Raw genomic sequence first — 16198 nt, 5'->3', positions numbered from 1 at the left:
CACCAGTTGTTTAAGCGAATTGGATTGGAGATAGTGTTGTGTTGTGGCAGTAGTTGGGGTAGAGTGCAGTTATTAGCACCTTGCACTCTGTCACGTTGTCGATTGGTTGTACGTTAGAGACAGTACCACAGCTTTTTTCGTTTCAGCATGTGATTCATTGTTAAAATGAGTGAGATGTGCAAGAAGAACTGTAAGATTCTCATTCCTGCATCATTGCTCTAATTCTATTGCATCTGTATAGGCCCTCGGTATCGGGAACATGGATTGGCCACACTGTGAAGAAACCAACAAGTTCTAGGCACCAGGCTCCACCTGGACACCAAACCACCTCTGCAGAAGTTGTCGACCTGACACTCGATGATAATGGTAAAGATGTTTTCTGCATCACTCCCACATACTTGTCCCACTGTGGCCTCAGCCGCATAGTGACTAAGACAGCTACTTCAAACTCTTTCCCAACTCTGACTGCCCATTTGTGTTGTTAATTATACTAGTATCCCAGTGAGGAGCCCATGTTGCCATCAACTGTTTTCGTCATTTGATTTTGTCTCAGAGAGATGTGTAGACCCGTTAGAACAAATCGCAATTACAAAGGAGGAAATGTTAGGTGTTTTAGGAAGCATTAAGGTAGACAAATCCCCAGGGCCAGATGGCATCTGTCCTAGATTACTGAGTCACAAGAGATGAAATTGCTGGGCCTGTAACAGTAATCTTTGTTTCTTCATTGGACACAGGTGAGGTCCCAGAGGATTGGAGGATAGCAAATGTGGTCCCGTTATTTAAGAAGGGTAGCAAAGATAACCCGGGTAATTATAGGCCAGTGAGCTTGACATCCATGGTAGGGAAATTGTTGGAGAAGATTCTTAGAGATAGGATCTATACACATTTAGAACTGAATAGTCTCATTAGTGATGGACAACATGGTTTTGTACGAGGGAGGTCACGCCTCTCAAATTTGGTTGAGTTTTTTGAGGTGACAAAAATGATTGACGAGGGAAAGGCCGTGGATGCCATCTACATGGATTTTAGTAAAGCATTTGACAAGGTCCCTCATGGCAGGCTGGTGCAAAAGGTTAAATCTCACGGGATCAAAGGTGAATTAGCTAGATGGGTACAGAACTGGCTTGGCCATAGAAGACAGAGGGTAGCAGTGGAGGGGTCTTTTTCTGATTGGAGGTCTGTGACTAGTGGTGTTCCGCAGGGCTCTGTACTGGGACTTCTGCTGTTTGTGATATATATAAATGATTTGGAAGAAGATGTAGCTGGTCTGATTAGTAAGTTTGCGGACGACACAGATTGCTGGAGTTGCGGATAGTGATGAACATTGTCAGAGAATATAGCCGGATATAGGCTGGAAAATTGGGTGGAGAAATGGCAGATGGAATTTAATCCAGATAAATGTGAAGTGATGCATTTTGGTAGATCTAATGCAGGGGGGAGCTATACAATAAATGGCAGAACCATCAGGAGTATAGACACACAGAGGGATCTGGGTGTGCAAGTCCACAGATCCTTAAAGGTGGCAGCACAGGTGGAAAAGGTGGTGAAGAAGGCATATGGCATGCTTGCCTTTATTGGACGGGGCATAGAGTATAAAAGTTGGCATATGATGTTGCAGTTATATAGAACGTTGGTTAGGCCACATCTGGAATACTGCATCCAGTTCTGGTCGCCGCACTACCAGAAGGACGTTGAGGCTTTGGAGAGAGTGCAGAAAAGGTTTACCAGGATGTTGCCTGGTATGGAGGGTATTAGCTATGAGGTGAGATTGAGTAAACTAGGGTTGTTCTCCCTGGAAAGACGGAGATTGAGGGGCGACCTAATAGAAGTTTATAAAATTATGAAGGGCATAGATAGGGTGAACAGTTGGAAGCTTTTTCCCAGGTCAGAAATGACAAACACAAGGGGTCACAAGTTCAAGGTAAGGGGGGCAAGGTTCAATACAGGTATGCAGGGGACGTATTTTACACAGAGGGTGGTGGGGGCCTGGAATGCACTACCAAGCAAGGTGGTTGAGGCAGACACGCTGGGATCATTTAAGACTTATCTAGATAGAAACATGAACAGCCTGGGAATAGAGGGATACAAACGGATGGTCTAGTTAGGAACACATGATCGGTGCAGGCTTGGAGGGCCCAAAGGGCCTGTTCCTGTGCTGTATTAAGAACAAAAAGAACAAAGAACAGTACATATATCTATTGTTATATTGTTCTTTGGTAAAGGTGGTGCACATTAGGTGGTGGCTGCTCCTGCAGACTGATGTATCTCTTTGCTATGAGCTGGTTAGAGTTATTCATTTTGTACTGTAGCCTGCATTGTCGGAACTATTTGGAGTGATTTGTCTTTGAGTCACACTATTTCCTCTGTTTTTAGCTTAGAAAGAATTTGCATTTACATAACACATTTAACAATCTCTGCTGGTCACAAATTGCTTTTCAGCCAATTAACAGCTTTTTCAAGTGTAATCACTATGTAGAAAATGTGGCAGTCAATTTATGAACAAGATCTCGCAAATAGCAATGAGATCTGTCCAGATTGTTTTAGCTGCATGGGTTCAGTGATAAATATTGCTCAGGACACCAGGGAGCAGGGAACACCCGCTGTTCTCCTTTAAAGTAGTATCTCTTCTGTCCACCTAACAGGACAAACAGGGTCTCAGTTTGACATCCCATTCAAAAGACTACACTTCTGATAGTTCAGTGTTCCCTCACTCAGTGGCAAGCACTGTAGCACCAGGGACCTGGGTTCAATTCCCGGCTTAGGTCACTTGCTATGTGGAGTTTGTACATTCTCCCCGTGTCTGCGTGGAATTCCTTCGGGTTCTCCGGTTTCCTCGCACAGTCCAAAGGTGTCCGAGTTAGGTCGATTGGCCATGCTAAAAATTGCCCCTTAGTGTCAGGGGGACTAGCTAGGGCAAATGCATGGGGTTATGGGGATAGAGCCTGGGTGGGACTGTGGTCGGTGCAGACTCAATGGGTCGAATGGCAGCCTCTTACACTAAAGGATTCTATGATACTGCTCTGAAGTGCCAGCCTAGATTGTGTGCTGAAGTCTCTGCCATCGGATTTGAATTTACAGCCCATTGACTCAGGCCAAATTGCTGCCCAATAAGTACATATCAGCTATGTCACTGGCCATCAGGCTGGATCCCCATTAATCCATTCAATAATTTCCTTGTGTTTCCCACTGTGATATGAATGAAGCACGTGAGGGGCGGCACGGTGGCACAGTGGTTAGCACTGCTGCCTCACAGCGCCAGGGACCCGGTTTGATTCCAGCCTTGGGTGACTTTATGTGAAGTTTGCACGTTCTCCCCCTGTCTACATGGGTTTCCTCCGGATGCTCCAGTTTCCTCCCGCAGTCCAAAGACATGTGGGTTAGGTGGATTGGCCATGTTAAATTGCCTCTTAGTGTCAGGGGGATTAGCAGGGTAAATATGTGGGGCTATTGTTGGTGCAGGCTTGGTGGGCCAAATGGCTGCCTCCTGCACTGTAGGGATTCTATGATTCTACGTAGATCTGTTTGGTGTGGTGTTAATCCAGACAGGGCCACTTGTTCAGAGCAGTTTCAAAATGACAATGTTATTTAATTCTGGCTCCATTATTTAAAATCTGTCAGCTTGTGGTTGGATGATATTCCCCCCTCCATTTGAGATCCTGTGGGTGCAAAAGTGATTCTCGCCAAGGAAGTGGAGTTTGTTTGCTCAGTGACTGAATTCAATTCTAACAATTATATTTTGGAGCAGGTGAATCAAGCATTTGGATGTGCTGCTTCACAGTTCATTCTGTCTTTTATTGTACCAGATACACTCACTATGTTGGGTGATCTCCCTCCTGATGACTCCCTGAGTAGTCCTGAAATTGTGCAGTCAGATTTGGTGAAAGGTTCACCCTCTGGAGTCTCGCTGTCTGTCGGCATCACTGCAACAAACGTACCGTGTGCATCCTTCAGTGCCACTGCTGCTTGTACATCTACAGTCACCTTAGCAGCTTCCCACATGGTGTCAGGTATTGTATTGAATTTCGAACTACCTATCTTGCCCATAGAATTCTACCCTACCGGAAGCGGCACCTATCCAGCCATGGTATTGTATGTACCCTGTAACCACACAGTACCTACCCAGTCCTGTTGTAGTATTTGATTACTGTTGACTTCTTCTTGCTCTATTTTAAGCTTCCCTGTCTGAAGATTTTTGCATTATTCCTAATTAGTCTGCAACTGCCAGTGCTGCTCCTGACTAACTATTCACAGGTCCTTAGGTTCTCCCACTTCCAAAACTTGGCAGTGGTGGGTTTAGGAATGGAGATGGCAACATGCAGAACACTGAAAACTGCAACCAAGCACTTGGTCAAAGTTCCCTCAGAAATTCCCATTAGAAAATCCCATCGGAGTCATTACAATGTAAATGCTGATAGCTGGCAGTTTATCTTTTAAAGGAGGAGGAGAGAATATGAGGGTTCTCAAATGGCTTGTGGAACAGGGCATGGACAATTCTTAATCCTGCTCCAATAATGCAGGTTTGTGCTTGGAATCAAGTTTGTGAAAACTAGCTATGAAAATACAGTGCTGCTTTGCATAGTTTGCAGTAACTGCGCTGTTTAATCTCTCCATATACAGTCCACCTCCAGATTCAGCAACAAATAACCTTAAGTGGCATTTTTTGTTTGAACTTGTCCGCTGCTTAATATATTTCAGTGATTTTATTCCCTTGCTGCCCATCAGTATGACCCTGTCGAAAGCTCTGAGATGCCGTTAGGTGGGCACTTGTTGGACTTTTGAAAATTGTGTGTTGATCTTTGGGAAAGAGTTACATTTAAGGGGAAGCTGGATAAACACGTGAGGGAGAAAGGAATAGGAGGCTACACTGATGGGTTTAGATGAAGATGATTGGGAAGAGACTTGTGCAGATTGACTGATCTATTTCTGTACATTCTAAAACCTCCAATGTCTTGTTTTTACACCAGATAGGTTTACTATCAGTTACAGTACAAAGAGTCATGCTGCCAAGAGTAAAGCAATACATTGGAAATAACACTAAGCCAGGAGAATGGTTGGTTTGGGATCAAAAATGTTGCAGTGGTACATCAGATATTCTGTTGGGCACTGCAGGAATGACTTTTACTCTGATCGCTTCAGTATGTGAGCAAGAAATGTTTGGAGCAGTGGAGAGGAAGTAGCTACCATGGGAGAGCTTCTTCCCAGTGCTGGTAATCTTTGATTTAACCACTTTAAGATTTTCGCAGCCAGCAGAGAGAGAACTTTGTTCCTATCATTTTACTTTGGAATAAAACAAGAAACAAATGTCAAAAGCTGTTGCATAGCATCTCATCTGGATGAAATCAAATTTCCACTCTGTGATGCCACTGACTGTTCATTACAAAAAATACTGTCATGATTCTGGTTATTGCTGCATCTGGAGGCTAATGGAATGTTGATCTTTATCTCGTAGGGGCTGCAATACAAAGGAAGAAGAGTTGATGCTTGTTAGGGAGAGTCTCGATCAGACCATTTTCGGAGTACTGTGTTCCGTTCTGGTTACTGTACCTTGAGGAATAAATTGATGTTGGAGGGAATGCAGACCATCAAAATGATACCGAGGGTTCAATGATGAGATTGGGGTCCAATAAAAGAGACGTGCATTTCCCTTAAGTTTAAAACATTACGGGAGGATCTAATTGATTTGTTTTGAAATGATAATGGGACTCAATTGGGTCGGTACAGAGAAACTTTAAAAATTAATTAGACTATTTAGTAGTGAAATCAAGAAGTACCCTTTCACAGAAAGGTATGTAGAAATCTAGAACTCTCTCCTCCAAAAGGGTACTGACCAATTGGAGTTGAGACTGAGCTTGATGGGTAAGGTGTCAAGGCATAAGGATCAAAGGTAAAGAATATGGTGCAGTACAGATCAGCCATGATCTAAGTAAATAGCACAACATGCTTGAGGGGCTGGATGGCCTCCTCCTGGTCCTGTTTCTGCACCTATCTAGGTTTAGCATTGCAGATCACTGGACTGGATTACAATGTTAGCCTTAGGGACAGAAGGACCCTGGCAGCAAACACGGGCCCTGTTCACGGGTCCATATCCCATGTTGCTAGCTAAACCTTGTTTAGAAGCTTCAATTTTTGAAAGTGGACAGGTTGATTTTTCTGATAGTTTAAAGCTTTGTGAGCCACTCTGCTTTTAATTGTCCCTTGACAGTGAGATTGTCTTCTTCCTTTCCCCACGTACTGTATTAATTAGTGTTTGTTTTACAGGAGAGATGGCAATGACCTCAGGTAGTGCAATGTCACCATCCTGTCAACATCAGAGGGCATCGAAATATGCTGCCTGCTGCTCCCAGCGTTGCCGGTGCAGTTCCACCGGACTAGGGTCTCAGCGGCCCTGCCCTGCTCACTCATACTTCCAGCAGTATCACATGGAGCAAGTCCAGGGCCAGACTTACCCAGTTGAGTATTCACAACCTCACCACCTCCATTCCCAAACACAATTTCTCAATCAGAGCCACCTAGCCTGGACCCACCAATCTCACCCGCACTTCCCACCATCAGAGTTTCAGCATGTTCAGCAGGGAAGGCCACAGTCTGTGCTCAGCAATGTCAGCTTGCGAGTAGGGGAGACCTCAGCCAGCCAGGAGAATCAGGTAAGCAGATCTCTAGCCAATGTCAGAGAGAGTGGAGAGCCAATCGTCTAGTAGTGGTATGAGTGATTTCACAGTCTGACCTGAGACCAATGATGAGTTGGGTCCAATGGAAATTTTTCTCTCTTCCTCCGTTAAAAAGTTATCTCAAAACAAAGTTTGTTTATTTATTAGTCACAAGTAGGCTTGGGTTAACACTGCAATGAAGTTACTGTGAAAATACTCTGGCGCCTGTTCGTGTTCGGGGAGAATTTAACGTGATCAATGCACCTGACCAGCACCTCTTTCGGACTGTGGGAGGAAACCCACGCAGACACGGGGAGAACATGCAGAATCCGCGCACACTCCCCAGCCGCGAATGAAACCCGGGTCCCTGGCGCTGTGATGCAGTAGTGCTAACTACTGTGCCACCGTGCTGCCCTAACTTAATTAAAACGGACCTTCCAATTGTACCTAAAATTTTAGAAAGACTTCAATTTTGAAGGCTGCTGTTTAATGCATTGGTTATCCCAGTAGCTGGAACTGATGGATAGGATGCCCAATCCTCCTAAATCATGCTTTAACTGCAAGCATTTATTGTATCCAGTCCCTTATATGGAGAAGCCTTGTTGAGAAAATTCAGCTGTGATTTGTGACATCCTGAAATCACAGTCTCCGATTGCAGTGCAAGGATCTACCAGAACATCACCATTTATTTTAAATCCTGCTCATGGGTCATTTATTGATTTATGGGAGGATATGCGCCTTTGCCCAAGGATTATCTGTGTGCACACGTATAGTCCAAAAGTGATGGGTATGAGAGTTTGTGTGCGGCATTCCGCCCCGTCTGGGTGAGGGACTTTTGTTTTGAATTTCTTGTAATGCTCTTCATGTGGATGTTGATATTAATGCAATGTTGTTATAAAGCTGGTACCTTTACCCTGTTGTGCCTCTACTGATTGTTTTCATTGCGGTAACTTCAGGCCTCTTCGTGTGACCTCACTAACCTGTCGGAGGATGTTAATGGGGTTGAAGCTGTCCAAAAGAGCAGTACCCAGGCAGCACCTTGGCATGCCCACAATTCTGAGGAAATGGAAGTGAATGGAAGCCGATCCGCTCTCGCCCAGCCCAGGGCTACACAGACGCCGAGTGTTCTGTCACCAACCCTTTGGCACTCTCCCCAAAATGATGGTAATAGCAGCCAATCTGGCTCCGAACAGCTCAGCACTGTTCATTCACCCACCTTTGTCGCTTCAGCATCTTGGCAACAGTCCACCGTCCAACTGAGTGAGATTCGGAGCAACCAGGCAGCAATTGAAACCCAGGGTCATGAAGGACATAGTGCACCTCACCAGTCCCCCAGTGACCCATCTGTTTCCCAAGGGTGTATGTATAATAATCCTCTTTGTGTTTCTCACACGTATATTCAATTAGGACTGTTAAAAGTTTCAGGGTTTTTCTTCAGTTAGAACTCAAACAGGCCAATTTACCATTCAGTCTTCTCTGGAAAGTCAATTAATCTAATTCCACTCTCAACCTATTCCTCCTATCCTTTAATATCCAGAATCTCCCACTCTCCACTCACTCCTTATGCCTTTCACTATCCCACCTTATCTCCCACATTTGTTCACTATACTCTTCAACATTCCTTTTTTTTCAAGGAATAATCTAATTCCTTTTTAAAGGAATTGGTCAACTCTAGTGGAGTCGGACACTTTAGGAACTTTCAAGCGGTTATTGGATAGGCACATGAAGCATACCAGAATCATAGGGAGTGGGATAGCTTGATCTTGGTTTCGGAAAAGGTTCGGCACAACATCGTGGGCCGAAGGGCCTGTACTGTGCTGTACTGTTCTATGTTCTACATCAATAAGAGTATCTGAGATAATTTCACTTTCTAACCACTCGAGACATTTTTCTAGTCAAACCTTGTAATTTTTACAGTTCTCTTTGATGTCCCTCCCCTCCCTTGCATTCTCATTAATCAGTGGAAACATTCTATTACTATTTGTCTTTCATAAACTTGAAAAGATTTGATCAGGTCACCTCATTGCCAACACCAATGACACCAAAGATGTGTGGGTTAGGTTGATTGGCCATGCTAAATTGACCCTGGTGGCAGGGGATTAGGAGGATAAATAAGTGGGGTTGTGGGAATAGGGCCTGGGTGGGATTGTGGTCGGTGCAGACTCGATGCGCTGGGTGGCCTCCTGCACTGTAGGAATTCTATGATCTAAGCTCTGATTTTTCCCAGTCCCTCGCTATAGCTGTGAACCCTCATACCTTTTAATGGCCCAATACTTTGATTTGTCTGAGTAACCCTTTTAAAATCCTACCATTTTCAGTTCTCCATTCTCACTTCCAAGAAGCATTACATCTCGTTTTACTACATGTTAGTGGTTTATCCATTTTAGTAGTTTAAATCTTTTAGTTCACAATTCTTACAATTTACCATGCCAGTTGGATAAGGTTTATATAGATTAAGTATTTGATGAGGTATATTTGGTGTAATCAGTAAATTCTCACATTGTTCCCACAATTACAAAGTCCAGATTGTTCCCGTATATCTGAAAAACATTGACCTCTTTTGAACACGGCTCATCACATCTTTCTATCCAACACTCCTGGTACCCAGATCTTTTGTCTCCTTGTCCTTATAACCACATCCTCAATTCCACATGATTTTGTTTTAGCAGCAAGTCTTTTATATGTAAAGTAAAAGCCCATGGAATACAGGGTAATGTGGCAAACTGGATCCAAAATTAGCTTAGTAACCGGAGACAATGGGTTCTGATCGATGGATGCCCCTGCGAATGGAAAGTTGTTTCAAGTGGTGTTCCACAGGGTTCAGTGTTGGGACCCCTGCTGTTTGTGTTATATACTAATGATTTGGGCTTGAACGTGGGGGGCAGGATTGGAAAATTTGCAGACGACACAAAGATTGGCCGAGTAGTGGATGGTGTAGAGGATAGCTATAATCTATAAAACAATATCGATTGGTTGGTGGAGTGGCATATGAATTTTAACACTAAGAAGTGTGAGGTCATGCATTTAGGGAGGTCAAACAGTTACAGGAAACACACAATAAATAGGAATATACTAAGAAGGGTAAATGAAGTGAGAGATCTTGGCGTATAAGTGCACAGATCGCTAAAGGCAGCAGTTCAAATAGACAAGGTGGGAATGCTCTCCATTGGCAGAGGTGAAGGATATAATATTGGAATTGTATAAAACGCTGATGAGGCTACAACTGGAATATTGTATGCAGTTCTAGTTACCACATTACAGGAAGGGTGTAATTTCTCTGGAGAGAGTGCAGAGGAGGTTTACAAAAATGGTGCCAAGCTAGAAAAGTGTAGCTGTGAGGAGAGATTGGATAGGTTGGGTTATTTTCCTTGGAATAAAGAAGGCTGAGGGATGACTTGTTAGAGATGTACAAATTATGAGGGGGAGAGATAGAGTGGACAGGATAAAATTGTTTCCCTTGGTGGAGAATTTTAGTCATGATGTGGAGATGCCGGCGTTGGACTGGGGTAAACACAGTAAGAAGTTTAACAACACCAGGTTAGCCTCGAAAGCTTGTGTGGCTTTTGCTACCAAATAAACCTGTTGGACTTTAACCTGGTGTTGTTAAACTTCTTAGAGAATTTTAGAACCAGGGGACATAGATTCAAGATAAGTGGCAGAAGGGGATATGAACATAGAACATAGAACATAGAACATTACAGCGCAGAACAGGCCCTTCGGCCCACGATGTTGCACCGACCAGTTAAAAAAAAAAAACTGTGACCCTCCAACCTAAACCAATTTCTTTTCGTCCATGAACCTATCTACGGATCTCTTAAACGCCCCCAAACTAGGCGCATTTACTACTGATGCTGGCAGGGCATTCCAATCCCTCACCACCCTCTGGGTAAAGAACCTACCCCTGACATCGGTTCTATAACTACCCCCCCTCAATTTAAAGCCATGCCCCCTCGTGCTGGATTTCTCCATCAGAGGAAAAAGGCTATCACTATCCACCCTATCTAAACCTCTAATCATCTTATATGTTTCAATAAGATCCCCTCTTAGCCGCCGCCTTTCCAGCGAAAACAATCCCAAATCCCTCAGCCTCTCCTCATAGGATCTCCCCTCCATACCAGGCAACATCCTGGTAAACCTCCTCTGCACCCTCTCCAAAGCCTCCACATCCTTCCTGTAATGTGGGGACCAGAACTGCACACAGTACTCCAAGTGCGGCCGCACCAGAGTTGTGTACAGTTGCAACATAACGCTACGACTCCTAAATTCAATCCCCCTACCAATAAACGCCAAGACACCATATGCCTTCTTAACAACCTTATCTACTTGATTCCCAACTTTCAGGGATCTATGCACACATATACCTAGATCCCTCTGCTCCTCCACACTATTCAAAGTCCTCCCGTTAGCCCTATACTCAACACATCTGTTATTCCTACCAAAGTGAATTACCTCACACTTCTCCGCATTAAACTCCATCCGCCACCTCTCGGCCCAACTTTGCAACCTGTCTAAGTCTTCCTGCAAACTACGACACCCTTCCTCACTGTCTACCACACCACCGACTTTGGTGTCATCAGCAAATTTGCTAATCCACCCAACTATACCCTCATCCAGATCATTAATAAATATTACAAACAGCAGTGGCCCCAAAACAGATCCCTGAGGTACACCACTTGTAACCGCACTCCATGATGAATATTTACTATCAACCACCACCCTCTGTTTCCTATCCGCTAGCCAATTCCTGATCCAATTTCCTAGATCACCCCCAATCCCATACATCTGCATTTTCTGCAGAAGCCTACCATGGTGAACCTTATCAAACGCCTTACTAAAATCCATATATACCACGTCCACTGCCCTGCCCCCATCCACCTCCTTGGTCACTTTCTCAAAAAACTCAATAAGGTTAGTAAGGCACGACCGACCTGCCACAAAACCATGCTGACTATCACCTATCAATTCATTACTCTCCAAATAACTATAAATCCTATCCCTTATAATTTTTTCCAACATCTTGCCGACAACAGAAGTGAGACTCACCGGTCTATAATTCCCGGGGAAGTCTCTGTTCCCCTTCTTAAACAATGGGACAACATTCGCTAACCTCCAATCTTCTGGTACTATACCAGAGGCCAACGACGACCTGAAGATCAGAGCCAGAGGCTCTGCAATCACTTCTCTTGCCTCCCAGAGAATCCTTGGATAAATCCCATCCGGACCAGGGGATTTATCTATTTTCAGACCCTCCAGAATATCCTGCACATCCTCCTTATCAACTGTAATACTGTCTATTCTACTCCCTTGCAACCCAGTGTCCTCCTCAGCTATATTCATGTCCCCTTGCGTGAACACCGAAGAGAAATATTGGTTCAATGCTTCACCAATCTCCTCCGGTTCCACACATAACTTCCCTCTGCCATCTATAACTGGCCCTAAACTTGCCCTAACCAACCTTCTGTTCTTGACATACCTATAGAACGCCTTAGGATTCTCTTTAACCCTATCCGCCAAAGTCTTCTCATGTCCCCTTTTAGCCCTTCTAAGCTCGCTCTTCAACTCCCTCTTAGCCAATCTAAAGCTTTCTAGTGCACTACCCGAGTGCTCACGTCTCATCCGAACATAAGCCTCCTTTTTCTTTTTAACCAACAAAGAAACTTTTTTGGTGCACCACGGTTCCCTAGCCCTACCAATTCCTCCTTGCCTGACAGGGACATACCTATCACAGACTCGCAGTAGCTGCTCCTTGAAAAAACTCCACATGTCGGACGTTCCCAGTCCCTGTAATCTCCTAGTCCAACCTATGTTTCCTAATTCTCTCCTAATAGCCTCATAATTACCCTTCCCCCAGCTAAAACCATTGGCCCGAGGTTCATGCCTATCCCTTTCCATCACTAAGGTGAACGTAACCGAATTGTGGTCACTATCACCAAAATGCACACCAACTTCCAAGTCTAGCACCTGGTCTGGCTCATTTCCCAGCACCAGATCCAATATAGCCTCACCTCTAGTTGGCCTGTCTACATACTGAGTCAAAAAACCTTCCTGCACGCTTTGAACAAAAACTGACCCCACTAACGAGCTAGAGCTATAACAATTCCAGTCAATATTAGTCAAGTTAAAATCCCCCATAACAATTGCCCTATTACTTTCACTCCTAAGCAGGATTGACTCCGCAATCCTTTCCTCAACCTCTCTAGAACTTTTAGGAGGTCTATAAAAGACTCCCAACAGGGTGACCTCTCCTCTCCTATTTCTAATCTCCGCCCATACTACCTCAACAGATAAGTCCTCATCAAACCTCCTCTCTGACACTGTGATACAATCTCTGACCAATAATGCTACCCCTCCCCCTCTTCTACCTCCTTCCCTACTTCGACTAAAACATTTGAACCCCGGGACCTGCAGCATCCATTCCTGCCCCTGCTCTATCCATGTCTCTGAAATAGCCACAACATCGAAGTCCCAGGTACTGATCCACGCTGCAAGTTCACCCACTTTATTGCGAATACTCCTGGCATTGAAGTATACACATTTCAAACCCTGCTCCACCCCACCTCTGCAATGCCGTGCATTGCAGTCCCCATCCATGCATCCCTCACTTTCAGCCCCACTACTCAGGATCCCTCCCCCCCCCCGAATCAGTTTAAACCTCCCTGCATGGCCTTAGCAAATTTACCCCCCAGGATATTGGTCCCCTTCTGATTAAGGTGTAGACCATCCTTCTCATAGAGGTCACACCTTCCCCAGTACGAGCCCCAATTGCTTAAGTACCTGAACCCCTCCCTCCTGCACCATCCCCTCAGCCATGAATTCAAACCTTCCCTCTCCCTATTCCTCTCTAAACTATCCCGTGGTACAGGCAAGAGTCCAGAGATAACCACTCTGTCAGTCTTGGCCTTTAGTTTCCACCCCAACTCCATAAATCCCTGCCTAATATCCCCTTCCCCTATCCTCCCTATGTCGTGTGTCCCCACATGTACAATAACTTGTGGTTTATCTCCCTCCCCCCTAAGAGTCCTGAATACCCTGTCAGACACATCCCGGACCCCAGCCCCTGGTAGGCAACACACCAACCCTGAGTCCCTACCTTTAGTTCCGACCCTCCTATCTGTCCCCTTAATTGTGGAGTCCCCAATCACAAGGCCCAGTCTTTTACAGCCCCTAACCACCTGAGCTTTCTCACTCGGCTCACCCCCAGAGATCTGCTCTCTATGCTCAGTTGATTCCTCCTCAACTGTAGCCTCCAGCACCGAAAACCTATTATGGAGGGGAACCGCCCCAGGGGATTGTCTTCCCGATTGCTTCTTACCCCTCCTCCTGGCATTGACCCAAGCCTCATTTCTAGGAGTTACTATTTCTCTATAACTCCTATCAACTTCCACCTCCGCCTCCCGAATTATGCGGAGTTCCTCTACCTCCCCCTCCAGCTCCTTTACACGCTCCTCCAGAAGCTGCAATCTAATGCACTTCTTACAACTAAAATCTCCTGAAACACTACTGGATTTCCTCACCACATACATCCCACAGGAGATGCAGCATACTGCCTGAACTGCCATCCCTGAAGCCATTACCAGCAAGAAAAAAAGAAAACAAAAAACTTCCCCACACTTATAATTAGGTTAGAGGAGGATGGAAGGGTGGGATCCTCTACCAGTGTAGAGGATCGGGTATCTCCTCTGCACCAATTTATAGGGCTAGGGGCCCGAGAGAAAAAAAAACTACTACTGAGGGGGAACCACCCAGGTAACTGACTTTTAAAGTTAAAATAAAAACCCTTCCCAGACTCCTTTGCTGCCCACTTCTAGTTTTCACTTTAAACTTGAAAAACTGCTGTTAAAGTAAAGGCCAAAAAAATACACACACTAGCTGACTAATTAAATAAATAAACAATTCAATTAATCCAATTAATCTCTTACCAGCACTGCTGCTTTTCAATCACCCCTCTCAGCTTGCTCCAGTGGATCAATGAGGGGGAACCTGAGGGGGAACCAATGAGGAAGAACTTTTTCACGCAGAGGGTGGTGGATGTCTGGAATTTGTTGTCCGAGTTGGTGGTGGAGGCAGGGATTCTTAAAAACTCTTAAAAGTACCTAGATCTTCACCTTAAGGTCTGTAAGCTATGTGCCGGTTGCAAGCAAGTTTAAGTTAATTTATTAGTGTCGCAAGTAGGCTTCCATTAACACTGCAATTAAGTTAATGTGAAGATCCCCTAGTTGCCACACTCCAGCGGCTGTTCGGGTACATTGACGGAGAATTTAGCATGGCCAATGCACCTAACTAGCACGTCTTTCGGACTGTAGGAAGAAACCAGAGCATCCGGAGGAAACCCACGCAGACACAGGGAGAACGTGCAGACTCCGCACAGACAGTGACCCAAGCCGAGAATTGAACCTGGGTCCCTGGCGCTGAGAGGCAGCAGTGCTAACCACTGTGCCACCGTGCCGTCCACTTAAACTTAAACTTGATTGGCCGAATGGCCTCCCTTTGCACTGTTGGGTTTCTATGATTTCTGAAACATTGCTTGGTGCAGTCTAGAGACCACCAACTAGTGGGAAAGATGTGGAGGAACAAATTTGTAAGGAAATGGCAGAGAGGTCCAATAATTATAAGAGTTATAATGGGAACTTTAATTGTCCAACTGTGGTCTGGGATTGTAGTAGTGTAAAGAGCAGAGCGGGGCAAGCATTCCTAAAGTATATTCACAAAACCTACAGAAATATGTTTCCGGTCAGTAAGAAAGGAGACACTGCTTGCATTTATTTGAGAGGAATTGAATCCAAAAGTAAGGAGGTTGCACTTCAGTTGTATCAGGCTCTGTTGAGAACTTGTTTTGCTGACAGTGAGGGAGAGATTATTGTTGCCGCACCAGTTCACCAGATTCTCTATCTCTTTCCTGTACTCTGTCTCATCATTGTTTGAGAGCCGACCCACTACAGTGGTGTCGTCAGCAAACTTGAAAATCGAGTTGGAGGGGAATTTGGCCACATAGTCAGAGGTGTATGAGAAGTACAGTAGGGGGCTGAGAGCACAGCCTTGTGGGGCACCGATGTTGAGGACTTTGACTTCAATCTTACATTCAACTGTCTGACACTTTGTAATAGAGCCCCACTAATGTCACCAATCCAATGCTACTTTTCAGCTCAAATTTTTGGGATTCTACTTCACTTGCTTTTCTGTTTAAATCCTTAATACTTCAATGCTGCCTCCAGCTAATAGCAGCACTCTCTCCTATAGTTGGGTGGATTAGCAAATTTGCTGATGACACCAAAGTCGGTGGTGTGGTAGACAGTGAGGAAGGGTGTCGTAGTTTGCAGGAAGACTTAGACAGGTTGCAAAGTTGGGCCGAGAGGTGGCGGATGGAGTTTAATGCGGAGAAGTGTGAGGTAATTCACTTTGGTAGGAATAACAGATGTGTTGAGTATAGGGCTAACGGGAGGACTTTGAATAGTGTGGAGGAGCAGAGGGATCTAGGTGTATGTGTGCATAGATCCCTGAAAGTTGGGAATCAAGTAGATAAGGTTGTTAAGAAGGCATATGGTGTCTTGGCG

The 16198-nt window shown here is 44.9% G+C and overlaps 1 protein-coding gene across 11 annotated transcripts in view; it reads left to right on the top strand.

The window, feature by feature from the left end:
• The window catches only part of LOC144485731 (uncharacterized), a 77614-nt gene that overhangs the window by 27984 nt on the left and 33432 nt on the right, over positions 1 to 16198 (top strand). For 4 of the 11 annotated variants that reach the window (XM_078203825.1, XM_078203823.1, XM_078203824.1 and 1 more), the window contains exons 5-8: positions 242 to 366; positions 3804 to 4007; positions 6259 to 6644; positions 7604 to 8006. In XM_078203825.1, the coding sequence (XP_078059951.1) occupies positions 242 to 366; positions 3804 to 4007; positions 6259 to 6644; positions 7604 to 8006 (1118 nt within the window). The remainder of the gene's footprint in view (positions 1 to 241; positions 367 to 3803; positions 4008 to 6258; positions 6645 to 7603; positions 8007 to 16198) is intronic. The other 7 variants (XM_078203829.1, XM_078203831.1, XM_078203833.1 and 4 more) reach the window with 4 other exon arrangements.

The sequence above is a fragment of the Mustelus asterias genome, unplaced genomic scaffold (genome assembly GCF_964213995.1).
Source record: "Mustelus asterias unplaced genomic scaffold, sMusAst1.hap1.1 HAP1_SCAFFOLD_214, whole genome shotgun sequence".
Classification (NCBI taxonomy): Eukaryota; Metazoa; Chordata; class Chondrichthyes; order Carcharhiniformes; family Triakidae; genus Mustelus; species Mustelus asterias.
This window is presented reverse-complemented; position numbering and strand designations above follow the sequence as displayed.